The 15,255-nt window shown below is 50.1% G+C and overlaps 1 protein-coding gene across 1 annotated transcript in view; it reads left to right on the top strand.

Annotated features, from left to right (window-relative positions):
• Window positions 1–7,461: 7,461 nt before the first annotated feature.
• LOC145360072 (spectrin beta chain, erythrocytic-like) overlaps window positions 7,462–15,255 on the top strand; it is a 31,111-nt gene continuing 23,317 nt past the window's right edge. Inside the window, exons 1-3 of the mRNA XM_080215015.1 lie at window positions 7,462–7,606; window positions 13,868–13,926; window positions 14,977–15,072. Coding sequence (XP_080071141.1) covers window positions 7,564–7,606; window positions 13,868–13,926; window positions 14,977–15,072 — 198 coding nt within the window. The 5' untranslated portion in view covers window positions 7,462–7,563. The remainder of the gene's footprint in view (window positions 7,607–13,867; window positions 13,927–14,976; window positions 15,073–15,255) is intronic.

Raw genomic sequence — 15,255 nt, 5'->3', positions numbered from 1 at the left:
ATTAGAACATAGAACACTACAGCACAAACAGGCCCTTTGGCCCACAAGTTGCGCCGATCACATCAATACCTACCAATCCATAGACCTATCCATAACCCCCAATCTCATTAAACCCCATATACTCATCCAGAAGTCTTTTAAAAGACCCCAGCGAGTTCGCCTCTACCACCACTGACGGCAGCCGATTCCATTCACTCACCACCCTCTGAGTGAAAAACTTACCCCTAACATCACTTCTGTACTTTCCTCCCCGCACCTTAAATCTGTGTCCTCTCGTAGCGACCATTTCAGCCCTGGGAAATAGCCTCTGAGAATCCACCCTATCTATTCCTCTCAACATTTTATAAACCTCTATCAGGTCGCCTCTCAACCTTCGTCTCTCCAGGGAAAAGAGACCCAGCTCCCTCAACCTAACTTCATAAGGCATGCCTCCCAGTCCAGGCAACATCCTTGTAAATCCTTGTAAAGGCGTACGGTGTCTTGGCGTTTATTGGTAGGGGGATTGAATTTAGGAGTCGCAGCGTCATGTTGCAACTGTACACAACTCTGGTGCGGCCGCACTTGGAGTACTGTGTGCAGTTCTGGTCCCCACATTACAGGAAGGATGTGGAGGCTTTGGAGAGGGTGCAGAGGAGGTTTACCAGGATGTTGCCTGGTATGGAGGGGAGATCCTATGAGGAGAGACTGAGGGATTTGGGGTTGTTTTCACTGGAAAGAAGGCGGCTAAGAGGGGATCTTATTGAAACATATAAGATGATTAGAGGTTTAGATAGGGTGGATAGTGATAGCCTTTTTCCTCTGATGGAGAAATCTAGCACGAGGGGGCATGGCTTTAAATTAAGGGGGGGTAGTTATAGGACGGATGTCAGGGGTAGGTTCTTTACCCAGAGGGTGGTGAGGGATTGGAATGCCCTGCCTGCTGCAGTTGTAAATGCGCCTAGTTTGGGGGCGTTTAAGAGATTGGTGGATAGGTTTATGGACGAAAAGGGATTGGTTTAGATTAGTGGGTCAATGTTTTTTTTTAAAATAAGACTGGTCGGCGCAACATTGTGGGCCGAAGGGCCTGTTCCGCGCTGTAATGTTCTATGTTCTATGTTCTATGTTCTAAATCTCCTCTGTACCCTTTCAATAGCTTCCACATCCTTCCTGTAGTGAGGCGACCAGAACTGCGCACAGTACTCCAAATGAGGACTGACAAGGGTCTTATAAAGTTGCAGCATTACCTCCCGACTCCTAAACTCAATCCCTCGATTAATGAAGGCCAGTACACCATACGCCTTCTTGACCACCTCCTCCACCTGCGAGGCCGATTTAAGAGTCCTGTGGACCCGGACCCCAAGATCCTTCTGCTCTTCAACACTACTAAGACTCCTGCCCTTGATAGTGTACTCGTTCATCCCATTGGTCCTGCCAAAATGGACGACTACACATTTATCCGCGTTGAAGTCCATCTGCCACTTCTCCGCCCAGTCCTGCATCCTATTTATGTCCTGCTGCAACTTTTGACATCTTTCATAAGAACATAAGAAATAGGAGCAGGAGTAGGCCATCTAGCCCCTCGAGCCTGCCCCGCCATTCAATAAGATCATGGCTGATCTGTCGTGGCTCAGTTCCACTTTCCCGCCCTCTCCCCATAACCCTTAATCCCCTCTCTTATCAAAAACCCATCAACCCGCTTCTTAAAAATATTTAGCGAGGCAGCCTCCACCACTTCAACGGGCAGAGAATTCCAGAGATTCACCACCCTTTGAGTGAAGAAGTTCCTCCTCAACTCCGTTCTAAACCGCCCCCCTTTATCTTGAGGCTGTGCCCCCTAGTCCTACTGTCCTTTCTGAGCGGGAAGAGTCTCTCCACCTCCATCCTATCCATCCCATTCATCATCTTATACGTCTCAATGAGATCTCCCCTCATTCTTCTAAACTCCAACGAGTACAAGCCTAGTTTATTCAGCCTCTCCTCATAGCTCAATCCCCTCAACTCCGGTATCAGCCTAGTAAACCTCCTCTGCACTCCCTCCAAGGCCAAAATATCTTTGCGCAGGTGCGGCGCCCAAAACTGCACACAGTACTCCAGCTGTGGCCTCACCAATGCCCTATACAGCTGCAGCAAGACCTCCCTACTTTTATATTCAATCCCCCTCGCTATGAAGGCCAGCATCCCATTCGCCTTCCTGACCACCTGCTGCACCTGCAAGCTGGGTTTTTGTGACTCATGCACAAGGACCCTGAGGTCCCTCTGCACCGTCGCCTGCTGCAGTTTTTCGCCACGGAAGTAATAGTCCTTCCTACCATTCTTCCTACCAAAGTGGACCACCTCACACTTGCCAACATTAAATTCCATTTGCCATTTCCTGGCCCATTCGCCCAGCCTATCTAGATCCTTCTGTAGACTCTCCGCACCCTCCGCACAATTTGCCTTTCCCCCAATCTTGGTGTCATCAGCAAATTTCGACACCCTACACTCGGTTCCCTCCTCCAGATCATCTATATAAATGGTAAATAGCTGAGGCCCCAGCACCGACCCCTGGGGCACCCCACTTGTCACCAACCGCCAATCCGAATAGCACCCATTGACCCCCACTCTCTGCCTCCTATTTGTCAACCAATCCTCTATCCACGCTAACACCCTACCCCCAACTCCATGTCCCTCGACCTTCTGTAATAACCTCTTGTGAGGTACTTTGTCAACTTTCCAGACCATCCACAACACCACCGATCTTCGTGTCATCAGCGAACTTACTTACCCACCCCTCCACTTCCTCATCCAGGTCATTTATGAAAATGACAAACAGCAAGGGTCCTAGAACAGATCCCTGGGGCACTCCACTGGTGACTGACCTCCATGCCGAAAAAGACCCATCCACAACCACTCTCTGCCTTCTGCAGGCAAGCCAGTTCTGGATCCACAAGGCCAAAGGCCCTTGGATCCCATGCCCTCTCACCTTCTCAAGAAGTCTTGCATGGGGGACCTTATTAAACACCTTGCTGAAGTCCATGTACACCACGTCCACTGCACTTCCTTCGTCAATGTGTTCAGTCACATTTTCGAAGAACTCAACTAGGCTCATAAGGCACGACCTGCCCTTGACAAATCCATGCTGACTATTCCTGATCATGTCAAACCTCTCCAAATGTTCGTAAATCTTGTCCCTCAGAAGCCTCTCCATCAGCTTACCAACCACTGAGGTCAGACTCACCGGTCGGTAATTTCCCGGGCTATCTCTGTTCCCTTTCTTGAAAATAGGAACTACATCCGCAATCCTCCAATCTTCTGGAACCTCTCTCGTCTCCATTGACGACGCAAAGATCATCGCCAGGGGCTCTGCAATCACTTCCCTCGCCTCCCACAGTATCCTGGGGTACATCCCATCTGGTCCCGGCGACTTATCTATCTTGATAGAATTCAAAAGTTCTAACACATCCTCCTCCTTAATATCCACAAACTCAATCTTTTCCATCTGCTGCAAATCCGTAGCAAAATCTCCCTGATCAGTTTCCACTGTGAATACTGAGGCGAAGTACTCATTAAGCACCTCTGCCATTTCTTCTGGTTCCACACAGACCTTTCCCCCTTCACCTTTTATAGGTCCTATCCCTTCTCTTCTCATCCTTTTACCTTTCACATATTTATAGAAGGCCTTGGGATTCTCCTTAATCTTACCCGCCAAGGTCTTCTCATGACCCCTTCTGGCTCTCCTAATTTCCCTTTTAAGCTCCTTTCTACAGTCCTTATACTCCTCAAGATCCTTAACCTCTCCTAGTTCCCTGAACCTCTTGTACACCTTCCTTTTCCTCCTTACTAGGTTCACCACAGCCTTCGTGCACCACGGTTCCCGCGACCTACCAAAACCTCCTTGTCTCATCGGAACGTTGTCATGCAGAGCTCCAGACAAACATTCCTTGAATATCCGCCACCTTCCTTCGGTACTTTTCCCTAAGAACGCCTCCTTCCAGTTTATTTGTCCAAGTAACTTCCTGACTTCTTCATATCTCCCCTTACTCCAGACAAACACCTTCCTAGCCTGCCTGATCCTATCTCGTTCCAACGCAATTGTGAAGGAGATAGAATTATGGTCACCATATCCAAGATGCTCTCCTACCGAGAGATCCATCACCTGTCCTGGTTCATTCGCCAGTACCAGGTCAAGTACAGCCTCTCCCCTCGTAGGCTTATCCACATACTGTGTCAGGAAACCTTCCTGAACACACCTAACAAACTCCTCCCCATCCAAACCCCTTACCCTAGGGATATTCCAGTCGATGTTTGGGAAATTGAAGTCTCCCATCACGACAACTCTGTTATTAAAACATCTCTCTAGAATCTGTTTCCCTATTTGCACGTCAACTTCCCTGTCACTATTGGGTGGCCTATAGAATACACCCAGCAAAGTTTTCGACCCTTTGCTGTTTGTAACTTCCACCCACAGAGACTCTGTAGACAGTCCCTCCATGGCATCCTCCTTCTCTGTAGCCATGACACTGTCCCTGATCAACAGTGCCACTCCACCACTTCTTCTGCCACCCTCCCTGTCCTTCCTGAAGCATCTGAATCCTGGCACCTGAAGTACCCAGTCCTGTCCCTGAGACATCCAAGTCTCCGTAATGGCCACCACATCACATTCCCAAGCAGCAATCCACGCCCTAAGCTCATCTACCTTATTCACTACACTCCTGGCGTTAAAATATATACACTTCAGCCCCTCAGTCTGGGCATTTCCCTTCTCCACCCACTGTCTAATCTCCCTCTCATACTGCCTGCAGTCCTCCCCTACCTGGGAGCGAACCTCCTCCGTCCCAGTTTCCCCAACACAGTTCCCTCCCCCCATCCTTTCTAGTTTAAAGTCCCCCCGGTAGCCTTAGCCAGTCTTCCCACCAAGATACTAGTCCCCCTGGTATTTAAGTGCCACCCGTCTTTACTGTACAGGTCACACCTGCCCCTAAAGAGGTCCCAGTGATCTAGGAACCGAAATCCCTGCCCTCTACACCAGTCCCTCAGCCACGCATTCACCCTCCACCTCATTTCATTTCTTCCCTCATTCTCCCGTGGCACAGGCAGCAATCCTGAGATTACTACCTTCGCTTTTCTCTTCCTCAGCTGCCTACCCAGATCCCTATAGTCCCTTTTTCACGAGTGCCTTTCTCTTCCTCAGCTGCCTACCCAGATCCTATAGTCCCTTTTTTCACGAGTGCCTCCCTCTTCTTAGCCTACATCAGTAGTACCTATATGCACTACAACCTCTGGTTCCTCACCCTCCCCTTTCAGGATGTCTGGGACCCGCCCAGAGACATCCCGGATCCCAGCCCCAGGGAGACAAACCACCATCCGCGACTCCCGTCTACGTCCACAAAAACGCCTGTCCGCGCCCCTCACTGGGGAGTCCCCTATTAATACTACCTTTCTGCTTCCCTTTTTGATTTTTTGGCTCACTGGCTCAGCTCCAGAGAGCTGGCCATCGCTTCCTCCCTCAGATGAGCTGTCCCCCCAGTAGTACTCAGGCCGGAGTACTTATTTTGAAGGGGGACATCCACCGGAGTGCTCCCCATCACCCGTGTTTTCCCCTTCCTAATAGTTACCCAAGTGCCCTCATCCCGTTGCCCTGGTGTGACTACCTGCTGATAGCTCCTTTCTATAACCTCCTCACTCTCCGAATGAGCCATTGTCCTGCCCGTGGACTTTGCCATGATCTCCTCCTTCCCCTCCTTCCCCTCCTTCCCCCCTCCCCCTCCCTCCTCCTCCTTCCCCCCCCTCCATTCCCCTCCTCCTCCCCCCTCCCCCTCCTCCTCCCTCTCCATTCCCACTCCCCCTCCCCCTCCTCTTCCCCTCCCTTCCCCCTCCTCCCTCCCCTCCCCTCTCTCCTCCCCCTCAGCGGTGTCAGTGAGGTTGGGAGTTGACCTCATTGGCAGCTCAGGGTTGTGGTTCACTGGGTAAGGGGAATGTGAGCAGCAGGAGCCCCCAGCCCGCGCCGCCCAACCCCACCCAGCACTGACCTCTGACCCAGCGCCGACCCCTGACCCAGCACTGACCTCTGACCCAGCGCGCCGCGACCGCCACCCTGCTCTGACCCTGACCAGTGCTGACCTCTGACCCAGCGCCGACCCCCACCCAGCACTGACCTCTGACCCAGCGCCGACCCTGCCCAGACCACGACCCTCCTGACCCAGCGCCCAGCGCCGCCGCCCCGACCGACCCAGGCACTGACCTCTGACCCAGTGCTGACCTCTGACCCAGCGCCGACCCCCAACCCCAAATGAGCCCCCTGAAAGCCGTTGTACCTGAACCGCCCCCCCCAGCCCAGCCCACACTATGGCAGTGGCTGGGACCCCAGGCCGTCCTGTATCCTGGGGGTTGGTGATCAGGCCTTGACTCACATCACTGTGTCATCAGACCGGAGAGGTGCCGAGCATCCGGGGGGGGAGGATTGCCCGTCAAACTCACCGAGAACATTGAAATCTGTTCTGATTCACACTCATCAAGCTCAGGCTGGTTTTGGGTTTGAGATGGTTTGTGGCAGTAACAAAGGGAGATGAGATGATCACAAGCCGGTTGGTGCAGGGCATGAGTTGGATTTGTCTTATGTTACCTCCTGGCAGCAAGGTGCTAATCGACACAGTGAGCTGATAAGATTGCAGCAAGAATCAGAACAGTGAGGAACCCGGAATGATCGTTGCTGGTCTGTCCAGCGATAACCCCACACTCACTGTGGGAGAGCGGTCAGTCTGGCTACAGATCGACCAGGCTCCATCCGGGAAGAGTGGCCCGATCTCACAGCGCAGAGAGAGACACCCCCCCCTCCCCACTCCCACAGACATCCTCCTCCCCCTCATCAACAGTATCTCCTCCCCAAAACACCACCAGCATTGGGGTCCTCCCAATGGGTCCCCTTAATTCTCCTCACTTCCCCCTCACCGTGCCTGAGGGTCAGACAGCTGGGAGAATCTGGCATCGGACAAGCTTTGCATATTTAAATATGTTAAATGCAGCCTTTCTGAGCAGGATCGGGTTGAATCATTGGAAAGGGAATGGAACAATTGTTAAACGTTGGGTGTGAGATTGATTTTTCGGCTGATTTCCAGGTTTGGGGTGATCTGCAGTGGGCACAACAAGGTCAGAAAGTCCCACTCGCGACTGCCATGTCTCCACTGGATGGAAACCGTCCCAAACACCTGATACTTCACTCAGCTCCATCAGAGGCTGAAGTAAAGATGTGTCCCAATCTTCTGGGTTCACAGGACAGAATTTGCCGAGATTAATTGGAAGCTTTGTTTCATTGTAAACACTGAGAGAATTTTGGGGAAAAGCTGAGGTGCAGTCAGCAATCTCACAGTAAAATGAGGCCAGAAATCCTGCAGCTAGATTTGTATCAGGATGATGAGGTGAAGGGTTGAGGGAATGTGCAGGATTTGCATGTGGCTTTGTGGTTTGTGTTTGTGAAGAAGGTGGAGTTAGACAGGTGAGAGCCCAGAGAGAGAGGATGACACGCAAATCAAACACAACAGGAACTGAAACTCAGTCAAATCAACAAGAGAGAGACTGGAGAAGATCGCGACATAGAATCAAATCAACATGGAGCCAGGGATTAACACCGAGACACTCCATATGGACACAGGTCAGTACACGGGCACCAGTTCACCAATCAATGGGGAAATGGGAATCTTTCAGCCCAGTTATTTGGGGTGATCTTCCCACACTTCGCCAGCAGGGAGATTCACACCAGTCATGCTGGGGGCGGGGTGGGAGTCAGGAGCCTATGTACGTCGGGTAAAGGGATTCAGAGCACTCGGGCCCCCCGATCTCCTAGTGCACACTGGGGAGACAACCCCCTCCCAGTCCCCACAAAGAACACAGAAAATTCCAGCGCAGGAACAGGCCCTTCGGCCCCTCCAAGCCTGCACCAACCATGCTGCCCGACTGAACTAAAACCCCCTACCCTTCCGGGGACCATATCCCTCTATTCCCATCCTGTTCATGTATTTGTCAAGATGCTCCTTAAAACTCACTATCGTATCCATTTCCAGGAATGTGCTGGCCTGATTCCCTATCAACTTACACTTGAAAGCCCCCCTACATGCCAGATGTTGATTTGCCTTCAAAGATCTGCCCCCAATCTACATTCTTCAGTTCCAGCCTAATATTGTTGTAATTGCCCTTCCCCCAGTTTAGCACCTTCACTTGAGTCTACACTTATCTTCATTTATCATTATGAAATTCTTCAAAAGGTTAGTCATGGCATGAATCAATTCCAGCGTCCCAGACTCCCTGGATCCAGTACAGTTTGCTCACAGCTGCAACAGGTCCACAGCAGACACCATCTCCCTGACCTTGCACTCAACCCTGGAACACCTACATAACAAGGACACCTATATCCTTGTCAAACTGGAGGCCAGTGACCAGCAGTGTGCCTCAGGGATCAGTGCTAGGTCATTGTTACTTGTCATTGAGAACATAAGAGGCATGTTTAGTAAGTTTACTGATGACACTAAGATTGGTGGCATAGTGGACAGTGAAGAAGGTTATCTCCAATTGCAATGGGAGCTTGATCAATTGGGCCAGTGGGCTGACGAATGGCAGATGGAGTTTAATTTAGATAAATGTGAGGTGATGCATTTTGGTAGATTGAACCAGGGCAGGACTTACTCAGTTAATGGTAGGGCGTTAGAGAGAGTTACAGAACAAAGAGATCTAGGGGTACATGTTCATAGCTCCTTGAAAGTGGAGTCACAGGTGGACAGAGTGGTGAAGAAGGCATTCAGCATGCTTGGTTTCATCGGTCAGAACATTGAATACAGGAGTTGGGACGTCTTGTTGAAGTTGTACAAGACATTGGGAAGGCCACACTTGGAATACTGTGTGCAATTCTGGTCACCCTATTATAGAAAGGATATTATTAAACTAGAAAGAGTGCAGAAAAGATTTACTAGGATGTTACCCGGGACTTGATGGATTGAGTTATAAGGAGAGGCTGGATAGACTGGGACTTTTTTCTCTGGAGTGTAGGAGGCTGAGGGATGATCTTATAGAGGTCTATAAAATAATGAGGGGCACAGATCAGCTAGATAGTCAATATCTTTTCCCAAAGGTAGGGGGAGTCTAAAACTAGAGGGTATAGGTTTAAGGTGAGAGGGGGAGAGATACAAAGTGTCCAGAGGGGCAATTTTTTCACACAGAGGGTGGTGAGTGTCTGGAACAAGCTGCCAGAGGTAGTAGTAGAGGCGGGGTACAATTTTATCTTTTAAAAAGTATTTAGATAGTTACATGGGTACGATGGGTATAGAGGGATACGGGCCAAATGTGGGCAATTGGGATTAGCTTAGGGGGTTTAAAAAAGAATGGGCAGCAGGACAAGTTGGGCTGAAGGGCCTGTTTCCATGCTGTAAAACCTCTATGACCCTATGTCAGACTCCTATTTATTGATTACAGCTCAGCCAATAGTCAACACCATTATTCCCAGGAAACTCATCTCCAAACTCCGTGGCCTGGGCCTCGGAACCTTCCTCTGTGACTGGATCCTGAACTTCCTAACTCAATCAGTAAGGATAATCACAACACCTCCTCCACGATCATCCTCAACACCGGTGCCCCACAAGGCTGTGTTCTCAGCCCCCTACTATACTCCTTATACACCTATGACAGTGCGGACAAATTCCCCTCCAATTCGATTTTCAAGTTTGCTGATGACACCACCAAAATGGGTCGGATCTCAAACAATGATGAGACAGAGAACTGGAATGCGAGAATCTGGTGAACTGGTACGGCAACATAATCTCTCCCTCAATGTCAACAAAACAAAGGGAGATTGTCATCAACCTCAGGAAGTGTAAAGGTGGACATGCCCCTGTCTACATCAATGGGGATGAAGTAGAAAAGGGTCGAGAGCTTCAGGTTTTAGGTGTCCAGATCACCAACAACCTGTCCTGGTTCCCCCGCCATGCCAAGACTACAGTTAAGAAAGCCCACCAACCCCTACTTTCTCAGGAAGACAAGGGAAATTTGGCATGTCAGCCATGACTCTCACCAACGTTTACAGATGCCCCCATAGAAAGCATTCTTTCTGGTTGTATCACAACTTGGTATGGATCCTGCTCTGCCCAAGACTGCAAACATCTACAAAAGGTCAAGGAAATAGCCTCTGAGAATCCACCCTATCTATTCCTCTCAACATCTTATACACCTCTATCAGGTCACCTCTCATCCTTCGTCTCTCCAAGAAGAAAAGATCGAGCTCTCTCAACCTATCCTCATAAGGCATGCCTCCCAATCCCAGGCAACATTCTTGTAAATCTCCTCTGCACCCTTTCAATAGCTTCCACATCCTTCCTATAGTGAGGCGACCAGAACTGCGCACAGTACTCCAAGTGGGGTCTGACAAGGGTCTTATAAGTTGCAGCATTACCTCCCGACTCCTAAACTCAATCCCTCGATTAATGAAGGCCAGTACACCATATGCCTTCTTGACCACATCTCCACCTCGCGCGGGCCCGATTTAAGAGTCCTACGGACCCAGACCCGAAGGTCTTTCTGCTCCTCAACCCTGCTAAGACTCCTACCCTTGATATTGTATTCCTTTCATCCCATTGGTCCTGCAAAATGGACCACTACACATTTATCCGCATTGAAGTCCATCTGCCACTCTCCACCCAGTCTTGCATCCTATCTATGTCTCACTGCAACTTCTGACATCCCTCCAGACCATCCACAACATCACCAACCTTCGTATTGTCGGTGAATTACTAACCATCCCTCCACTTCCTCATCCAGGTCATTTATAAAAATTGTGGTCACTGTTCCCGAACTGCTCCCCTACTGAAACATCGACTACCTGGCTGGGCTCATTCCCCAATACCAGGTCCAGTATGGCCCTTTCCCTCGTTGGACTATCTACATACTGTTTCAGGGAGCCCTCCTGGATGCTCCTTACAATCTCTGCCCCATCCACACCCCCAGCACTGAGTCCCAGTCAATATCGGGGAAGTTAAAATCTCCCACCACAACAACCCTGTTACTTTTACACTTTGCCAAAATCTGCCTACATATCTGTTCCTCTATCTCCCGCTGGCTCTCGGGTGGTCTATAGTAAACCCTCAACATTGTGACTGCACCCTTCCTATTCCTGAGCTCTATCCATATTGCCTCGCTGTATGAACCCTCGAGGTGTCCTCCCGGAGTAAAGCTGTGATATTCTCCTTAACCAGTAGTGTAACTCCCCCACCCCTTTTACATCCCCCTCTATCCCACCTGAAACATCTGTATCCTGAATGTTAAGCTGCCAATCCTGTCCTTCCCTTAACCAAGTCTCTGTAATGGCAACAACATCATAGTTCCTAGTACTAATCCAAGCTCTAAGTTCATCTGCCTTACCCGTTACACTTCTCACATTGAAACAAATACACTTCAATCCACCAGACTCTCTCTGATTAGCAATCCCACCTGCCTGCTGTCTCTCTGAATCTTACTGCCCCTACTCTCTGGTTCCCCTTCAGCTAATTCACCTTTACTCTGGTTCCCATCCTCCTGTCAAACTAGTTTAAATCCCCCCGTGTGACACTAGCAAACCTCCCGGCCAGAATATTTATACCCTTCCAGTTTAATGCAACCCGTCCTTCTTGTACAGGTCCCACCTGCCCCGGAAGAGACCCCAGTGGTTCGGATATCTGAACCCCTCCCTCCTACACCTCCTACACCTGCATAATGGTGGCAGCGACCCCCCCCCCCCTCCTCCCCCTCCACAGACAGCAACACAGGTCACTGGCATTGGGCATCAGGAACATCCCAGTCAGCTTGTCATCACCACCCCCTCCACAACCCCACATTTACCCCCCATCTGCTAACCACCCTCCCAGTCTACAAATCACTACCCCGTCTGCCAACCACTGACTCCTGTCTGCCAATCACTGTGCCCCCCCCATCTGCCAATCACACCCTCCCTGCCTCCTGAACATCTCCTGTATGCTGATCACCACCACCGCCCCCCCCCCACCCCCACCCCCACCCCCCCACACCACCCCCCGGATTGATGCTCCCCGCACACCCCTTCATGACAGCCCTGCCCCTGTCACAGCCCCACCCCTTGTCACAGACCCACCCCATCACAGCCCCTTCAGTGACTGGTACACAAGGACACCCAGGTCCCTCTGCACACTCCCCTCTCCCAATTTACAGCCATTCAGGTAGTAATCTGCCTTCTTGTTTTTGCTTCCAAAGTGAATAATCTCACATTTATCCAAATTATACTGCATCTGCCATTGATTAGCCCGCTCACCCAACCTGTCCAGATCATTCTGAAGGATCTCTGTATCCTCGTCACAGTTCACCCTCCCACCCAACTTGGTATCATCTGCAAACTTTGAGATGTTACATTTTGTTCCCTCATCCAAATCATTAATATATATTGTGAATAGCTGGGGTCCCAGCACCGATCCCTGTGGCACCCCAGTAGTTACTGCCGGCCAATTTGAAAAGCACCCATTAATTCCTACTCTTTGTTTCCCCTTTGCCAACCAGTTTTCTATCCATCTCAACACATTTCCTCCAATCCCATGCACTTTAATCTTGCACAATAATCTCTTGTGCGGGACTTTGTCAAACGCTTTCTGAAAGTCCAAATAGACCACATTGACTGGCTCCCCCTTGTCAACTCAACTAGTTACATCTTCAAAGAATTCCAACAGATTTATCAAGCATGATTTCCCCTTCATCAATCCATGCTGACTCTGCCTGATCCTGTCACTGCTTTCTAAATGCTCTGCTATAAAGTCCTTGATAATGGATTTGAGAATTTTCCCCACTGCCGATGTTAAGCTTACTGGTCTATAATTCCCTGTTTTCTCTCCACCTCCCTTTTTGAATATTGGAGTGAGATTCACTACTCTCCAATCTGCGGGGACTGTTCCAGAGTCTATAGAATCCTGGAAGATGCCCACCAATGCATCCACTATTTCTAAAGCCACTTCCTTAAGTATCCTGGGATGTAGATTATCAAACTGGAGATTTATCCACCTTCAATCCCATCAATTTTCCCTGTACCATTTCTCTACTAATATTGATCTCTCTGGATATTCCCTCTCACTAAATCTTACATTCTCCAACATTTCTGGTATTTGATTTGTGTCTCTTTTGTGAAGACAGAACTAAAATATGTATTCAGTTTCTTGGCCATTTCTTTCTCCCCTATTATACATTCCCCCATTTCTGTCTGTAGGGGACCTACATTTGTCTTCACCAACCTCTTTCTCTTCACGTATCTATAGAAACTCTTAGTGTCAGTCTTTATGTTCCCTGCAAGCTTACTTTCGTACTGTATTTTCCCCTTCTTAATCAATCCCTTGGTCCTTCTTTGCTGAATTCTAAACTGCTCCCAATCCTCAGACCGATTATTTTTCTTGGCCAATCTGTATGCTTCTTCCTTAGATCGGACACTCTCTCTAATTTCCTTTGTAAGCCATGGATTGGCCCATTTTGTTTTTGTGCCAGACAGGAATAAACACTTGCTGCAGTTCCCCCATGTGTTCCCTGAATGTTTGCCATTGTCTATCCACTGGCATCCCTTTAAGTAACTCTCCCCAATCTGTCAAGGCCAACTCGTGCCTCATATTCCCATAGTTTCCTTTATAAAGATTCAGCACCCAAGTCTCCGAGGCTCATCCCTCTCACTGGCACTGGCTCCACCCCCCTCACTGGCTCCCCCCCCTCACTGGCTCTCCGCCACCCCCACCACCACCCCCGCACTGGCTCCCCCCCCCCCTCACTGGCTCCCCCCCTTCACTGGCTCTCCGCCGCCCCCACCACCCCCCCCTCACCGGCTCCCCCCCCCCTCGCTGGCTGCCCTCTCCTGAGTGATATTTTCTCAGTAATCCTTTCTCTCTCTTTTCAGATGATGAGGAGATTCAGAGGGAAGTGTTTGAGAAATGGATGAATTTCCAGTTGGAGAAGGTCAGTGGGAGTGTGGGAAAGAGGGAATGTTGCTCAGAGACACGGAATCTGTGCGACACTGACTACAGAGGAGTGTGGGGGGAGGGGGTGTGGTGAAGGCCGGGGGGGGGGGATAGGGAACTGGAATGGTCCCTGGGCTGAGGGAGTGCAGTGAATGTGGGGAGAGGGCTGAGACTGGAACCGTTCTCCTCAGAGAAGGAGGTGCAGGAGTGAATAAGGAGAAAGTGTTCTCTGTGACAGGAGGGTCACAGATTAAAGAGAAGCAGGAAAAGAAGCCAAGGAGGGTTGAGGTGAATGTTTCCACACAGCGAGTCAGGAGATTTCTGAATGGACACTGATTCAGTAAGATCTTTCAAACAGGAATTAGATAAATACTCCGATGGGAAAATATTGCAGGACTGTGGAGAAAAACCATCAGGAGTGAGATTTCTCTGGATAGCTCTTCAACGAGCCAGTACAAACACGATGGGCTGAAGAGCCTCCTGTGCTATAATTCCATGTTGGTTTTATCCTGGGAATCTGGGTGGGTTCGGGGATCTGCACTGTCCCTCTCCCATTCCAGCATCGCCCACATTGTCTGTCTGACACCCCCTCGAAATGGTCCATCTCTGAAGCATTCCTCAGGCAGCACCTTCCAAACCCACAGGACAGGAGCAGCAGATACCTGGGAACACCCCCACCCGGAGATTCCCCTCCGAGTCACTCACTATCCTGATTTGGAAATATATCGGCCGTTCCTTCACTGTCACTGGGTCAGAATCCTGGAACTCCCTCCCTAACAGCACTGTGGGTGTACCTACACCCCAGGGACTGCAGCAGCTCAAGAAGGCAGCTCAGCAGCACCTTCTGAAGGGGCAATTAGGGATGGGCAGTGAAGGCAGCTCCCCAGCACCTTCTGAAGGGGCAATTAGGGATGGGCAGTGAAGGCAGCTCAGCAGCACCTTCTGAAGGGGCAATTAGGGATGGGCAGTGAAGGCAGCTCCCCAGCACCTTAGGGATGGGCAGTCTCTCCATGTTGTGAGAGTAATGTTTGTTTTCTCCATTATCCAGAGGCTATCTTTGAGACGGGTGTGGAATTTGTTTGAGGATTTGCGAGATGGAGAATTCTTCATCACCTTTCTGGAAGCATTGACTGGAGATGTCCTGGTGAGTCAGCTCAGCATCCTGTCTCCCACAGGCTCAGAGCCACTGGCAATCAGAAACTAGCACCAACACATGCCACAATACCAGCTCCAAACCCACACAAAACCCAGAATAATTGGAGGGACCTCAAGTAAAAAAGAGTGAGGGAATCGGAGTGGGAGGGTTATGGTTCAAAGGGGAGGCAGC

The sequence above is a fragment of the Carcharhinus amblyrhynchos genome, chromosome 2 (genome assembly GCF_965287045.1).
Source record: "Carcharhinus amblyrhynchos chromosome 2, sCarAmb.v2.hapA, whole genome shotgun sequence".
NCBI classification, from domain to species: domain Eukaryota; kingdom Metazoa; phylum Chordata; class Chondrichthyes; order Carcharhiniformes; family Carcharhinidae; genus Carcharhinus; species Carcharhinus amblyrhynchos.
The sequence above is the reverse complement of the archived record's forward strand: the minus strand, read 5'-3'. Positions and strand labels throughout refer to the sequence as shown.